The 17,339-nt window shown below is 40.3% G+C and overlaps 1 protein-coding gene across 8 annotated transcripts in view; it reads right to left on the reverse strand.

The window, feature by feature from the left end:
• Positions 1 to 17,339, reverse strand: part of CALD1 (caldesmon 1) — a 220,033-nt gene that overhangs the window by 34,535 nt on the left and 168,159 nt on the right. For all 8 annotated transcript variants that reach the window (XM_019654802.1, XM_019654800.1, XM_019654804.1 and 5 more), the window contains one exon: positions 1,640 to 1,786. In XM_019654802.1, coding sequence (XP_019510347.1) covers positions 1,640 to 1,786 — 147 coding nt within the window. The remainder of the gene's footprint in view (positions 1 to 1,639; positions 1,787 to 17,339) is intronic.

Here is a 17,339-nt window from a genome sequence, read left to right on the forward strand (position 1 = left end):
TAAGTACCAGTTAGGGTTCTTTATATTTCAGAGGTAAATCACATGTTCTCAGATCTTAATATGCTTTACTGAAAAAAAAAAAAAGAAAAAAAAGAATTTTGTGTTTTTGTGTTCAATCAACAGCATGAAATAAAACTACTACTAATAAAATGTGAAAAAAAAAGAGAAACACAAGTAGACACAAGAAAACTACACACCGTAACTTTTTCAGCTACTGTTGATCACTGACTAATAAACCAGATTCAGGAAAGTCCTCAAAATGCTATTTTTAAATTCTTTTTTCCCCCTTCCATCCTCAGTTCAAGAGTAGAAAAGGCAGTGAATGACTATGCAGCCCCTCTCTGTAAGACTCTGATACCATCTTCCTAATAATAATTAAAATTAGGTACCTACTATGTACAAGGCACTGTGCATTTTACATGTTTTATTATCTCATTTAAATTTAACAACATTCCTAGCAGAGATGTTTCGTTTCCCTTTAAGTGAAGAAATATACTTAGTGAAAAGCTAAGTTGGGATTCAAAGCCAACTAGTAAACCCCAAAGAACATACCCACAACCCCTTTACCATACTCCTCCCTAACTGGGAGCTACTTACCAAGTGACAAGACCTCTACAATAAATTTTCCTTATTGAATTCATCCTGCCTGCCAGCATTTGCAAGGCTGCCTCCAGAAACCTTCAGTGTACTCGCTCAAATTTGGGCTAACGAGGCCAGAAGGCTTCCTCTTCAGAATATTCCAGATAGACTGAATTAAAGGAACTATCAACAATGCCCTCCCGACACACACAAAATAAAACAAGCTGAAACCAAAACCACACACAAGATCTTATGCGGTGATTTCATCACATTTAATCGGTTCATAGTTGTACATTAAAATTAGTTTTTTTCTCCACTCCCTCCCCCTTTTCCCCCCAATTTTCCTCATCTTTTCTACATCTTGGGGCATATAAATGACACTAACCATGAACATAATAGACTGTGTGACCTTGTGTGTGTGAACTTGTAAAAGCCCTTTTTGAAGAAGTTGAACCTATTAAATGTTCCCCACTTTCCTGACTTCTACCAGGGCTTGTATAGGAAAAATGTTGTAGTAAATTCAGAAGCTTGTTTGAATAAGTACATTGCATTAAACAGGATTCTGCACCTTGCTGAATAGTGTAGTGGTCAGAGAATATTGATTCATGCTAGATGCCGGGAAAAGTAAGACATCTGCAACTCAGGCCTGATTTTAACATTCAAGTATTGTCTGCTACTGGTAGGCACAGAGGACTGTTCAACTAATAAATCTTCAGCCCCAAACAGATAGCAATAGCCTAAAGAATGAGTGTATAGAATTTGCTTTATTTAAAGATATGACCCAACATATATAATACATTCAAAAATTGCTAGGTTATCAAATCAAGTCAAATCCAATCCTTTCATTGGGTGTGTTTGGGGGATAGGTGCGTCCAGATGTCTAAATCAGGTCCAACCTGATTAGTTGCTTAAAATGGCCATAAAATAATTAAACACGTTAGATAGACTGAAAAAGGATCGCATTGGACTGAGAAGGGAAGGCTTTGCCCAACACATTCCATTCATTACACAGGCCAAGGAGCATTTTAGAAAGTCACCATTCCAAAGAGGACGACAGTACCTGTTCTGAGCATTCACCTCCACCTGGTCGGTCACCTGCCCCAAGGATTCTTCTTCTTGCTTCTGCCGCAGCCTTTCCTGCCGGGCCCGACGGCGCCGTTCCCGGGCCGCCTCTTCCTCGTCATCGTCGTTCCTCTGGTAGGCGATTCTGCAACATCACCAAAACCACTTCTTGAGCATGCCAAGTGCCAACCATCTCTGCCAGCCTCCTGTCAGGATCAGCTCTGAGTTCTTTTCTCACCTGATTACTTACTGAACCACAGAGTTCTAAGAGGATCGCCTTCATCGGAGACCCAATCCGACTAGTTTTCACACGTGTAAGTATCTGAAGAGCACTCATCCCATAGCTACCCAGGATAATTTGCAACGATCAAATAAGCAGCTTAGACTAAAAAAAAACCTGCATGAAAGCAGATTGATTTCGGAGACTCTGCGGTAGCATATTTAGATTTCTTTGCTAAACTGACGACTAGCATGTAAGATTTGGAAGCAGAAATCCAAAGCATGGAACTGAAAGTCATCAAAACACTTATTAAAAAAATTCAGCATGTTGTATGAATTATTTGTGTAAACAGTGTCACAACGGTCAGACAAGCATCAAGTGAAGTCACCAAACCCGGACTTGGGCATTCGTAAGCCCAAATGGCTAATTAAAATGGAGAGCAGGGTGTCCTCTTTGCTTGGGGTTTATTTTTTCTTTTCAGTTCCTTTTCACTGGGGAGGGAAGATGTTATTGACAACTGATAGACTTCAAAGTCAGTGCAGGTCCCTCTATGGCCCCCTCTGGTTCCAAAACACGCTGTAGTGTCCCCACCACATGCAGGGCACATCATAGTAGCCCTCAGGTGTACATTTAGATAGAAACTGAAGGCTTAAGGCAGGTAGAAGAGGCACAGAGGGCTTCGCATGCATAGTATGCTATTTAGCTTTCATAGTTTCAGCCAAAGCAAAAGCCTGTTTAGGGAAATGATATAATTAGTGTCACCATGTGATATGTTGCCCTTAATACTTATTCCCAAATAAAGAATTGGAGCTGGGGCACCACAGATACCCAAACTCAAGGGACAATGACCTGCATGGTGAACTTGGCTACTTTTGAAGGAGTTAACGTATTGCGATACCGAGTTCCCAGATGGCATGGGTAGTGCTGGTGAGCAGGGACAGCCTGGCCTGATGCGTCCATGGGTTGGGATGGAGCTGCCCAGGCAGCTGGCTGCTTTTCACATTAGAGAGTTAACGTGTTTTTATGTTACTTACATATCAACAAACAGAAATCCAGATATAGAAACATTTCATACTTATAATTCTTTTTTTTTTTGAGTCTCTCCTTTTTTTTTTAGTTTCAGGTGTACAAAACAACACAATGATTAGAAATTGACACCCCTCACAAAGTGATCACTCGAATAAGCCTGCTACCCCTCTGACATCGTACATAGTTCTTACGATAACACTGACTATACTCTATGCTGCACTTTACAACTGTGACTATATATATATATATATTTTGTTATAGTTGACACTTAATATTATTTTATATTAGTTTCAGGTGTACAGCACTGTGGTTAGAAAATATTTATAATTCTTATATAACGACAAAGCTAAAATAATTCACAAATGACAGAAAACAAAACAGCAGACCCATATAATTTATACCAACAATATGAATCTAATAGTACGGAGAGTGGTTTGCTCCTGTTAGATTTACAAACCTAGGCATTTTTATACTTAGATCAGTATTTTACTTCATGTGTTTCTACCTTTTGACTTCAATAATACGAACGCCATGAATGTTTTTTTCACCTACGTACCTTATAAAACACAAGATGAACAATTCCTAAGGTTGGTTGGTTTGTTCTTTGCTACTTCAGAAAATCCAACTTCCTACTGACTAAAATCTGCTAGTATGCCATATTCAAATGCCGGTACAAATAAAATGTCACTGACTGGTTTATTTCTACAAATATGACGAAAAGGGCAGTGTGACATAGTTGAAGGTTGAGTAGGTTAGTACTCAGAAAACTTGGTTTCTAGAACTGGCCTCGCACTAGCTTGCAGCTCCTTGATTAATGCAAGTTCAATTTCTACAGTGAACTATTCTGTTGTTCTTAGGAGAAGTACAGTTGAGGGGCTGCTTTGTGGGGAAAGATGAGTTCAATTTCAGACTTGTTGAACTTGAGGTGACAGCATGACATGATTCGCGTGTTCCCTTCTGATTCCATCACATTGTAGTTTGCAGACAAAAGACGTTCCCCGTGGTTTGGCTTCACGCTTCAGATTCTTGGCCCAATATTCCTTTGGGTTATTACTCAGTAGACAGCTTTAACCACAGCGGGGTCCTTAATGATTGCTTCCCAAGCTAATCAAACACAAAGTCTTAATACAGTGTTCTACATCCCTGGATCAGCAACGAGGTCTTGGCTACAGCTGGGCCTTCCTTTTCCAAGACAAGCAGGAGACCTAATAGCTCCATATAGACATCCTCTGCTACAAGAAAATGTCTCTCTTCCTGAAGGGAATCTCACCATAGCCCTTAATTTCCCAGTATACTTGAACAATCTGAGATGTGACCGTCTTCCTCCCACCTACCAATATGCTTCATGGCTGGATGTTGTTGCCTTTTAGCACTGACACAAACTCAATTTGCCATCGAGGCCACGTCACCCTCAACCTTTCTCCTTCTTAGATTTCTCCCGGGAGGAGTGGCCTGAACAAGTCCCTTCTTCACAGCCCCTTTTCACTCTTTGCATGTGGTATAGCTTACAATTCACAGTTGATCAATCTTGGCTGGTAGCCCCTTGCCTAAGATACACAGTTACCAGAACTAGATTTCTAAGGGTCCTTTATTTCTACTAATAAATAAACACATTAAAATTGTTTTCAAAGGTATGAACAAAAAAAGAGCCAAAATGGCTTCACGGTATTTTGAATCATAACATGCCCAGTTGTTGGCTCATTGACATATCTGTTGACTTTATAAGTGAAACTGTGACCATGCCAAATGACTTGATATGTGTGGAAAATCTTCAGATGTGAGATTTCCTTCATTAGCCCTCAGCATGCAAAGCCTGGTAGCTTCTTAGTTTTTAGGTTTGTCCCACAGCAACCTACCCTTCACACCACTACCACAGGTTTATTTATTTTTTTTCCTTTCAAAATTAAAAAAACTTAATTGTTGATTTTTTTCTGATCCTAATAGTAATATACACTCATTACTTTCTTAAACCAGACAATACAAAACATATGAGAGAGAAAGTAAGAATTATCTCCCTAATCACACCACTCAGATATAAACATGGTTAATATTTGATGTATTCTACAAGACATTTTCCTATGCATCACAGATATTTTTATTTTTAACGAAGTGGGATTATGTTTTACACACACACACACACACACGCACACACACACACACAATATACATATATTATATAATCTTATAAGCAGCTTATTTATGACTACTTTTTAACATATTAACAAAATACGATTTTCAACAGCAACACAGTATTCTATATATAGATATACATAGTAATTATATGGATGTACTATAATCTATTTAACCAGTTTCCTACTGATGGACAGTTAAGATTTTTCCAACTTTATGTTTTTATAAACAATGTTGCAAGGAACACCATGACAGATATACTTTTACCATTCATTCAATTGCTTACTTAGGAAAAAGTTTCGGAAGTTAGAATTTCTGAGTTTAAAAGTATGCTCCCTTTAAAGGCTTTTGATACCTACACATAGACAAATTGCCCTGCAGAAAGGTATGTAACACCAGCAAAGTATGTATGCGCTAATTTCACCATAAGCAGAATTAATCCAAAAAGACAGATGAGCACACAGCATTAATACATCCAAATGCTAGCACAACCACCTCTGCTTTACGCTTCAGTGAACGGCAAAATGTTAACATTTCTAATTGTCCACACATCAGATTTCAACGTGTTTGCAATGCTGCTGACTAGTAAAAATTCTACCTGACCACCCACTGGCCTGTAATAAAAGCTTAACAATCCATTTGTTCTTTCTGTGAAACTTCAGCAGAGGCCGGCATTACCCAGTCTACTGGTGCTCGCCACCACAAGACAACTGATGTTCCCAGATGACTCAGAGGCAGTGTGGGACTCGAAGAGCCTCTGAATCATCTGGGAAAGACTAAACAATATATATTAGAGCTTTATTCAAGTGCATCTAAAAAAAAAAAACAACAGGTAACCACAAATGATATATAAAGCACCTCTCTATGAAATACAATGTTCGATTGAGCAGAGGGCATGATTTCCCGCCCATGCTGGGTGTAAGCAGGTTTGCTATGGGGCATCATGCTTTGTTTTTAGGTGACTGCCTTTGTTCACCTCTTGGCATGAACACTTGGAGAAAGGTAAGGTCAGCTTTACTGCAGGAGGCCAGTGCTTTGGCAGCAAAATGGCTCATCAAATACTCAGAAGGAAGAGAGATGGTCTTGAGAGAGAGAGAGAGAGAGAGAGAGAGAGAGAGAGAGAGAGAGAGAGAGAGAGAGAGANGACAAAGTAAGTGTTAAACAATCTCAAAGGTCCAAATTAATTACATAATTTAACTGTGTCAGTGGTATGAACAAAATGGAGAGAGCTGGCTTTTCGTCCATTCCCAGAACCACTGCTCAAAGGCTCTGGTGTTGGGTTATAAGAAAAAACAGACCTCTGCAATGGGAAAACGCTCATGGAATGCTGTGGCTTTCACACCAAAGATGTTTTAAGTTTCTCCCACCGGAGTGCTATGGCCTCAGTATATTCAAGTAACAACATAATTGTGTTACACGCTGTGCCTTTTAGATAGAAAGTTCAGATAAATAAAAGTATTACAAATGTGGCAAATAAGGAAATCACAGAGAAATCACTGTCTTTACGTTAGGATGGGCCAGGGTCTAAATGTAAATATTAGGCGAGAGAAAGGGCAAGTGATAGGCGCTTCCATAGTAAGACACTAGTTGTCTTCTTGCCTTGTGTTCCCCCCTCACCCCATCTTCCCCATCTTCCCCATCAAATATTTCTTAAGACCTGCACAATATTGGCAAAACTTCACCCACAATGTAGGTTGTTTTATTTCGTTTGTACCCCATGTTCTCTATGGTTTGAGGGATGTTGCTCGTCTTTTCTTTCATTTTGTCTTTTTTTTCCATTTTGTTATTTTCTGATTTGAGACAGTAGTACATGATCCTTGAAGTTCTCCATAAAAATGCTGGCAGTAGTATTTTAGTGACAAAACAAGACCTCTTATCAGGAAACCATGTTTAAAAATAGAGTAAGAAAAAGCAATCATCATTTTTATGAGGGGGGCTGATTTTATTACATGTTTAAGGGCATAAAAGAATGGTTAAATCAATACCAAGTATAAGTTTATTTATTTTGTGATGAGAATCACAGTACTACTCTGAGCGATTAACTGGATAACCAAACAGTTAACCAAGTTCGGATTTGCAATCTTGCTATTGTATTTTTTTTATACATATGTGGTATAGATGATATAATTATTTTGCAATTAAAAAATTAATAATGTTTGATGACTTTTAAAATCAGTTCACTGAGACATAACTTATTCCTGTCACCTACTGTATAGGATCCCCGAGTTTATCTCACCATTCTCCTATTGATAAACATTAGGGTTTTTCCCAATTTTTCTCTACTGCATACAGTGCTCGAATGCTTTCTTATGCATATGTGTTTCTTTAGGGTAGATATTGTGAAGTGGAATAGTGTATGTTCATTTAAATGTAAAAGATTCTGTCAGGTTGCACGTCCCAGTATTTGTTCCAAATTACATCCTCAAGCTATCATTTCAATAGCCAAGTCGGATCAACATACAGTAACACAATTCAAATTCAATCTTCTATATCATGTATAGCGGTGGTTTCTAACATTTTAGGAATTAGGACCCTTTTAAAATATCAAGAAAAAATGAATATATCATGACAATGGCTTATGCTTTTGCTATTTATTAATAAAATGTTTTATAAAGTGCCTATATCTTCAATAATGCATAAAAGGGATTCTGTATCTTATGAACAATATCATGTATACATATTTGAAGAACAGCCTTTCATCCCTGAAACAGTTGTTTATCAGAAAACAGGAAATGCTTGGTGTGGATATGAATTTGGGAATTTCTTTCAATGACTCACCACTAGAGAACTCCTGGTGTATATAATAGAAAGATTACAGAGCCACTGAACAGACTTTGAACTGTCACCTTCAACCCCTTTCATGTTTTTCAACATTCCTCATGCTTGGTAAACACACACACACACACATATACAGGCACACACACAGACCCACAGGCTAAGTGAGGAAAACCTCGGAGAAAATAAAAGGCTCAAGGCACTAAAATGAGGCCAATTCATGAAAAACTTAAAGAGGTCCCATTCAGATAAAAGTTTCAAAGTGTCTGTTTTCCTTCATTGTTTCTGCCACATTCCTATATTAAAAAAAAATGTTGTGCCTAAACTTCCAATAGATTGTATAAAATAGACAATTAACTGAACTCTAAGATCAACTCTCATCTCTCTGCATCTCACTGCTTCTCCACTTTCACGTAAGGAGTCGTTCAAGAGAAGGTGGCATTGGTTGAGGGAGAGATTACACAGGTTGTGACTGAGACACTCAATCCCAACCATGATCCTGCCCCAGCTCTCTGCAGCTGTACACTTTCCACATAGACCAGACCCAGGAGGAAGACTGCCTGGGGTTCACAGCCGCTGAGAAGGACAACTTCTTAGTCAATTACTTTTCTTCAATTCCCATCATTCTTGGTTCTGTCAATGTCATTGTCTTAACCTGGATCTTAATCTGGGATCCAACTTCAAGAGTTAAAACCTCGTGTGGGTTGCAAATGTGCTTGTCAACGACTAGGAGGCAACATGACTCATACATATTTGCACATATTCCTTTTCATGGACCAAAAAACCCCAGTGATGTTCTCTTATAATATGAAATGCAAGCAGATTTTCCAAACATATCCGCTCAGCTCTGGGAATTGCTCAAACACTCTTTGTAAGATCTCAGGCCATGCTGGGATCAGGAGGGAAAACCCTGAGCTACTGAAATGAGTCATACTTGCCCCGCAGATTTACTGTATGTTTGAAAGTTAAAAGAGGTTTGTAGAAACATTCCAGGCTCTTAAATATGATGTTGTTTATATGTGGTGTCTGCAAAATGTTGTGGTTCCATTTAATGCACATAAGGTCTAATTCTGAATGTTTTCCCCTTGGATTTCTTAGAAGAAAGGCATTAACAATTATAATGTAGAAAAAAAAATCCAGAAAATAAAAATACTTTTCAGGTCAGAATATGCTTAGAAATGAATTACTAGCTAATAGTCAACTGGTCTGTTAGTAATTAATCTAGGAAAAAATGGAAGAAAGCCCCCTTGATTTAGAATATACATATATTATGTAGATAATATACATACTATATATACTGGGGCTGCCAAAAAAATGCATACACATGACTTGTATTCATCTTTTGTTATTGGCATATATCGAATATTACAATTTTATTACAGTTTTTTCCTTTCTTAAAATGTGTACACATTTTTTTGGGGCACCCTCTGTATATATGTAATTTTATTTTCGTTTGGGAAGGAAGGTAAAAATATGCTGAATTTCATCGTAGGATCGTTTGCTATATCAGTGGTGTGCCTTTTACCCATTGCAGACATGAAAGGGGATAAATTACTCTGAAGAAATTTACCCAGGAAGAGAGGTATGTCCTATTTCGTCGATTTTGCTTTCTGCCGCCCCATCACCCCATACATACAACACACCTGAGAATTACCAAAGCTTGGACACCAGCCATACGTCTTGGTCCTCAATAGTAAGACATTATGCGCTTGCACACGTTGGTGTTTTTTTAATATGTTGTCACCACAACTTACCGCCGCCAGCCTACTATATGCTTTATACAGTGGTGACACCCATAATCATATGAGTTTCCTTAACCACATGACCGTTGTGGAGAAATGTGCTGCAGAGCAGAGTAGAAAGGAACAGCAGGCAGTGGCAGAGAAATCTCTTCCCCTCGCCGCCATACACTACGCATAGGAGGCTGGTCCTCAGCATCTTTAGGACTACAGCGTCTGGGCAAACAAATGGATCAGGTCTGACTGACCAAGGAAAGTTAGCAGAGACCTGGGAAGCTCTGTGACCTCTGATTCTGACTCAGGGTTGTGTGGCTAAGTAAGGTTTACAGGAACACAGTTCTCAGAAGGGTCCTGCCCTAGGACAGGCGGATGCCTAAGCCAGAGACTCATTTCTGAATCAATGCACGTCATCATAGGAAATTTTTAAAGGATGGGTTCTAATTGTTTGGGGTCAATATTTTAAATGAAAAAGACATTTAGCATGAAATATATTGTACCTAAAAAGGAGTGTATAGTATGTGACCATGTTAAAGGATAATAAGGAAACAAACACCCATGTACCTACTACCATCCAGCTTAAATATCACCAGCACCTTGGAGATTCTTAATTGCCCCGCCTCAATCTCATCCCTATTTCTTTTGAAATGTCTCATATAGTCTCTAACCTAAATTTTGGATTATTTTAATTATTCTCTTGCCGTTCTTTGTAGTTTTACCCCTAAGATAGGCACCCCTAAATAATTCATTTTTTAGTTTTGTCTTCTTAGAAGTTTACATAATCACACTATATGCATTATGTTTCTGAGAGTCATCCATGTTTAGAGGAAAGGTGGTAGTTTATAATGATAGAGGAGGCACAGGATTTCTAAGCATTTCTTGAGATTATCGTTTGAATGGGATAACTGTCTAACTTTTTATTCAACTGGTACCATTTTCTTTTTAAAAGTCTATAGGTGGTTTGTGATATTCAGCAGAAATAAAATAAATAGAATCTGGATTTGTGTCCATATTGAATTGCTATCGTTCTCACATTTATTTTTAGAAGGAACAATGCATTTGTCAAATCTATTAAATACAGATTTGGGAAGGATAATTCCATGACAGTTTCCTGAGATAAACTAAAATCTCTTTAGTTTGTCACAAACAGGACTGAATTTGTACCGCTATGCCACCCTATTAAAACAATAAGCTTGGTCAGATTTAAACAATTCACGTTTCATTTATAAATGTTTAGGGAGGGTAGGTATGGCAAAAGAGGGCTTTTTTTTTATGGATAAGACATATTTTTCCCTTGGTTATTCAAGTTAAACATTGGCTGAAATGAATGAAAAGGAGTAAGAGAAATGTTTAAGTGGCCTGTAAGACAATTAAAATAAAGCACCCAAATTTCCTTCTAGTTCAACCCTTATTTAAGATTCGACCAGTATAAAATGTGGCTAATAGAGATAAACCAAATTACTGCCTGAGTTTTCATAAACATTACGTTTTCTTCATCCCCAACCTATGATTTTTTTTGTCTAATAAGAATCTTAAATAAATACAATTGTCAACAAATTTAGGCTTTTTAAAAATGCTGTCAATCAAAAGTAAAATCTGAGATACCATTTCACTCCAGTCAGAATGGCATCATCAATAAAACAACAAACAACAAGTGCTGGCGAGGCTGTGGAGAAAAGGGAACCCTGGTGCACTGTTGGTGGGACTGCAGATTGGTGCAGCCACTATGGAAATCAGTATGGGGGTATCTCATAAAACTGGAAATGGAACTACCTTATGACCCAGCAATTCCACTCTTAGGTATCTATCCAGAGAAATCCAAACGCTAATTTGAAAAAATATATGCATCCCTATGTTTATTGCAGCGCTATTCACAATAGCCAAGACTTGGAAACAATCGAAATGCCCATCAGTAGACAACTGGATTATGAAACTGTGGTACATTTACACAATGGAGTATTACTCAGCCATAAAAAAAACAAAACAAAAAAAACAACAACAATGAAATCTTACCATTTGCAACGATATGGATGGATCCAGAGAACATTATGCTAAGTGAAATGAGTCAGACAGAGAAAGACAAATACCATATGATCTCACTTATATGTGGAATCTAAAGAACTGAATAAAAAAAAAGTAAAATCTGATGTGAGGCCATGTTCTAACAGTTGTATTTGTTAAAGGACAGTCTTGCTTTAATGCACATAGATTTGGACGAGAAAACTTGGGCTTCATTAATTTCTTTCAAGTAAAATACAATAACACAACTCAGGCCCAGGTGCCAATCACGGACAACACTACGTTTTGCCAGCTCTTTCTCTTGCATATAGGCGTGGACCTGGATATACAACCAATTTAGCAACTGCCCCAGAGTGGGGTACAGGGAGATTCCCCCCTTCCCACTGGCCAATTTGGATGCAACTGCCTCTGACCACAGATATATAACCCAGCAGATTATTTTCACAGTCCAAGACTTAACCTCCTAGAAACAGAAGTGTCCATTTCTCTCTTCCAATGTAAAAAGATGAACTCATGTGAGAGGAGTCTTAGCCTGGCTGTGATCTAGAAACTCAAGTCTGAACCCCCAAATTTGAAATATTTGTACGCGGCAGCGCACAGGTCCATAACTTCATGGGGTGGAGCTTCAAATGATGGGGCCTCTATCACTGGGGTAAACATTTGACAAAAGGAATAAACTCACTGGAAAAATGCAAACAAGCTGTCCTTAAGTGGAGATTAACAGCCTGTGACTAATTAATGGGAATCCCTGGACCGGGAATGCAGTACTGCAGACATGCCAATGGAAATGGTACCCGGCATGTGGATGCCACTAACTGAAGTCGCATGTCCTGTGTCAGCTGAGAGGATTCTCAGCAGCCCCTCTCCACAGGCACCGCTTAATGCAGAGAAATTTATGGGTAATGGATTTTCATAACAGGCCTTTTATGATCTTTCCCTCCCCCCAAAAGTGCCCTCTGGAGCTTTCCTGTTTCCACTCTCATTTTTCTTAATTGGAAAAAGATTTACTATTCATTTCCTCTTTCCTGGGAGTCTGTCTTGGCTCCATTTCTTTCTATTCGGGTGGCATGGTCTGCCATCGTCCCCACCCTTTTTCACCTTTCTTCTCTTCTTTAGAAACAGAAGGCTCAAAGGTCCTGGTAGATGTGACACTGGAGCTTTGTTTCTAGCACCTCTGGTGAAAGGAGTGACATTCTAATAAGAAAGCGTATTTTGGGGTGATTACTACTTCCCCGGCTGCACGCTTACCTAACTTACCTAACTGAAGTCCAGCCGGCTCATCACTCCCTTCCATATGCTAGAATTGCAGAGTTGTGTTTATAAGGGGTAGCAAATAGAAAGACAAACCTTGAGTGGAGACAGGAAATGAAAGACGGAGGGCCAAATCCTGGTTGTTTGGCTGTTTGGAAAGAACATGTATTCTAGCAGAGGACCTGGGAACCAACCACTGCTCATGGGTCCAACCTCCCTACTCTTGGGAACGGAAGACAAGAAGGCCTCTCTGTGCTTGGTGGGTCATTTTCCTAAGTCAACGGAAACCTAAGACAGGCCCTGCTCCACGCGAGGGAACAGAGCAGACGCCTCCTTGTGGTGATCTGGTAAAAAGCCCGCCTGACCAAAGCAAACTAAATTAACACCTTCTCTCATGTCAAGACTCCCTTTGAGTTAACAGGAGACCCCTATAAAATGGGAACATTTGAACAGATCGAGTAATATGAAATAACTAAGCATGTACATTTGTGGGTGTTAGCTGAATTAGAACCCCCAACGGCTTAGGAATCAGACTGTCAGGGCTCTGAGAGGGAAATGTGGGCATGAAGAGATATTTTTGGACACACTTAAACGGCCTGAGGGTACCTGTCTGTCCCAGCAGATTTCTACCCCAACAAGAGATTATTGACCAACAAGGCCTATGTCATCTTTTGAGTAGATGTCAGTATAATCACCAGATCTTTAAAACTGTTACCTAGTACAGAAAGCACTGCTTTAGTAGGGGAGATAACCGACCTCACTCTAAAAATATCGTATTTTTGGCTGGCCGAGTGGCATGTTGGTTAGGAGTTGGCTTGGGATGCCAGCTCTGAGCATCAGGGCCTCAGTTCGGATCCCACATATGAGGGCCAGTGACGCTGCACCCTCTTCAGTTAAGATGTGAACAACAGCTTGACCTGGAGCTGGGCTGCCATGAGTCGCCAGCGATGGCGTAGGCTGGAGTGGGGTTGCAGTGGGCTGCCATAAGCTACTGTGAGTGGCCAGCAGCCAGCGTGAGTGGCCAGCAGCCGGTGTGAGCTGCCGTGAGCCACCGTGAGCGGCCGTCCAATGGCCGGTGACTGATCTGCCTTAGCCAGGAAGAACGCAATGATAATACCAACATGGGCCAGTGAAGCGACGTCCTCCAAAACTAGACTGAAGAACAAAAGGACAGCAACTTGGCTGTTCCCCTCCCCCAATTCCCCAATAAAATCTAAAAAGAAATTTTCTAATGACAAATTACAAAGTTATAGCATTGGCATTGACTTCAGGGTTTCTACTCTTGTAGACATTCCTCTCCCCAACCAAACCACTGACCCATGGGGAAACTAGACTTTGAGGGGAGGGCAGTTAAATTCAGGTGGGACATCAGAGTGGTGGACTCTGGGCAGCAAGGGTGCTGCATGAGGGCCCTGGCTTCTGAGCATGAGGTGGCGGGCCATGTGCCAGGTATGAAGGCGGAGTCTTAACTGATGGTAGTGGGATGCTCATTGGTAATGCGACTCTAACAAGCAAATTGACCCCTGGGTGGCCGGAATTAACACATCCATTCAACAGATATTTATGGGGCATTTCCTCTACTCAAGCCACTGAGGGCAGAAACCAAGAGGAATTTAACTGAACAGAGTTTATAATCTGGTGGGAAAGCTAAGACATGTGGTAAAAGTCATAGGAGACATTGATAAAGTGATCTAAAGAGGAGGAAGAAGACAAGCCCAGCTGAGGGATCAGAGGCGGCTTCATGGAGAGAGGGGTATAGGGGCTGGATCTTTTCGGATTGGGGGCTCGGGTTGGAGCCTGGAGGGATGGAAGAGGACCTTTCCGCATACAGATGGCTCAAATAGCAAAGCTGCAGAGTCAGGAACTACGGACATGGAAAAGCAAACAATCCAGTCTGCCCAGGGCTTGGAGAGCACGAAGGACATTAGGAAAGCTCCAGTTGTGCTTGGCACACACAGCTTCTAATAACTGGAAGAGTAAACCAACCATTTTACACAGCGAAGGAGTGCGCTTCCTTCCATGGCGCTAGCCCCGTGGAAGCACACAGGGTGGATTTTCTAGTTTCTAGTCTCCACGCCAGGTGTTTCATTTCACTCCGCAGCTTTCCCCATGAAATAAAGGGCCAGCTACCCAATACCAAGGGCTCCATAAATCTCAGCTGCAAGAGGAGACTGTAGTTCAGCAAATCCTGCAATCACTCAGGACGGAAGCATTGTGGAGGATCCTTCAAGAGCAATAAGCCGTGCCTCTCAATTTTTCAGAAGGGCATGTACCGTATTTCCCCATGTAAAAGACGCATCCTTTTCCGAAAACTTTGGGGTCTAAAAACTGGGTGCGTCTTATACAGTGGTTGTAGATCATTGTCAAGTCATTTAAGAAGTGTGGCATTTCAAATGCCATAGATGGAACTGAGGACGAGGCGATCTATGAAGACAGTGATTCGTCATCAGACACAGATGAGGACAAGCTAATGGCTGGGAGTTTTGACAGTGATGAGGAGTTGTATGAGTTTTTTGATGAATAAAACTTAAGTTCAATAACTTTATGTAATACATTTTTTCCCCCAAATTTCAGGCCCCCAAATTAAAGTGTGTCTTATTCATGGGGAAATACGGTATGTCCGGTTCTATCCTTGCCACCTTCTCCACTGTCTTGCACTCACTGTGCCCACAAAGAAGTAAACCAGGTTTTTACTTACCCAAATCCCAGGTGGAAAGGTGGTGGGATATTAAGACAGCAGAATAATGAAAATAGAAGGAACTTTGGAGGCTATTTTCAATCTAAGCCCCACGCGTTATACATGGTAACCTGAGACATGAGAGGTGAAGTGACTTGCACAAGGAATTTCAAAGTCGGGACTAGGCCCAGGTCTTCAGTTCCTACACCTGTTTGCTTTTTAACTTACGGCAACCTCCAGGTGTTCTGCAGATTTAACGAAGAGCTTCAGTCACTTAAGCCAAGGGTTGGCAAACTATGGCCCCAAATGCAGCCCACAGCATGTTTTTGTAAATAAAGTTTTATTGGAACACCGCCATGCCTGTATCATCTAAGGCTGCTCTGACACTTCAATGCTAGAGTCGAGTAATTATGACAGAGGGTGTATTTCCCACAGATTTGAAAATAGGTACTACCTAGCCCTTTACAAAAAGTTTGCTGATCCCTGATCTAAGCCAATGGCCTCAATTTTTTTTTATAGTGTACTATCAGTTAAAAAATCAAGCATGCTTTTCTCTCCTCCTCATTTTTGCCTAGAGCGATCTTCTCTATTTACAAGGCTGTCTCACATGCTACCCTCTTCTGTTCTGTCTTAACCAAGTTAATGGAACTCAACTGGAAAGAACTCTTTCCCTATGTGAAATCTTGCTGTTGTTCTAGACATTTGTCATATATTGCCTTATTATTATTATTTGTGTGTCATCTTATGTCCCATCTTATGCCATGTTTGTTGAAAGCAAGAGTCATGTTTTATACATTTTTTGGGGGCCCTCCTCCCCAATGTGCCTTGTGTAAAGTAGGTATTTAATACATATTTTCAGTGATTGAATTCAAGAAAGATGCATGGCACCACACACTGAGCAATAGCAATGATGAAGGCTCATGAACAATGATGAAGGTGAATTCAGTTCCCTGAATATGAGGTACATGGCGTAAGTTCACGTGGGTTTATCTGAATAAGACATGGAGAAGACAAACAGACCAACATGAAGCCATTAAAAAATTTTAGTGTCAAATACAGGATAACAATGCCTCCCAAAAGGACAGATCCATGAACTGCGACCCAGTTTCATGAATATGGAAAGGTCAACAATTCCATACTAGGTTAATGAGTATTTACTGAAAAAAAAAATGATGTTTGAAGTTATTAGAGCTTTCTCAGTGAAAGGAGGCCATCCCCAAAGTATGTCCCAAAGGTATGTGTGTGGGGACACGCACACACTCATTCCGAAGTTTTGGGGTTGCTAAGAAGGCAGACACTGCATATTGACTTGTGACTATGAGCCAGGAAAACCTGGCTCTGCCCAGGGCTGTTTACATGCATCACGGCGCTTGCTCTCTGATCTTGAGTTCTAGAAGCTGAAGTCTTAATCATTCACCAAGGGAAGGAATGATCTCTGAGGTTTAAACGTCCATACTGTGAAGTGATGGAACAGAGCCATAGTAAACCAGCCTAGGAGTGATGGTGGTAGCTTCAAGGCTATGCTTTGGAGACAGAAGAGTGTTAGCCAAAAATACAGGAGGAGGAAATCCAGCATTTCACATTTCTCCCAATCCCTTCCCACCAGAAGGTGGAATCAACTACTAGTCATAGCCTTCTTGCCAGCATCTACCTGAGCAGGTACCTGGAGAATTTTGCTCATTGGTCCAAAATGCAGAAGTTTAATGCATTTATTTCCTTATGCTACTTTCTCTGTAGATGGCATACAGAAAAGTCCCCTCAAGGCCAGAGCTGGAAAATGTAGGTTTTCCTTATTAAGAAGAACCACGTGGTTATGGACAGGAAAGATGCTTGACTTTTAAAACTAGTCAGTAAGCGGGGG

Source organism: Hipposideros armiger, unplaced genomic scaffold, assembly GCF_001890085.2.
Source record: "Hipposideros armiger isolate ML-2016 unplaced genomic scaffold, ASM189008v1 scaffold_231, whole genome shotgun sequence".
Classification (NCBI taxonomy): Eukaryota; Metazoa; Chordata; class Mammalia; order Chiroptera; family Hipposideridae; genus Hipposideros; species Hipposideros armiger.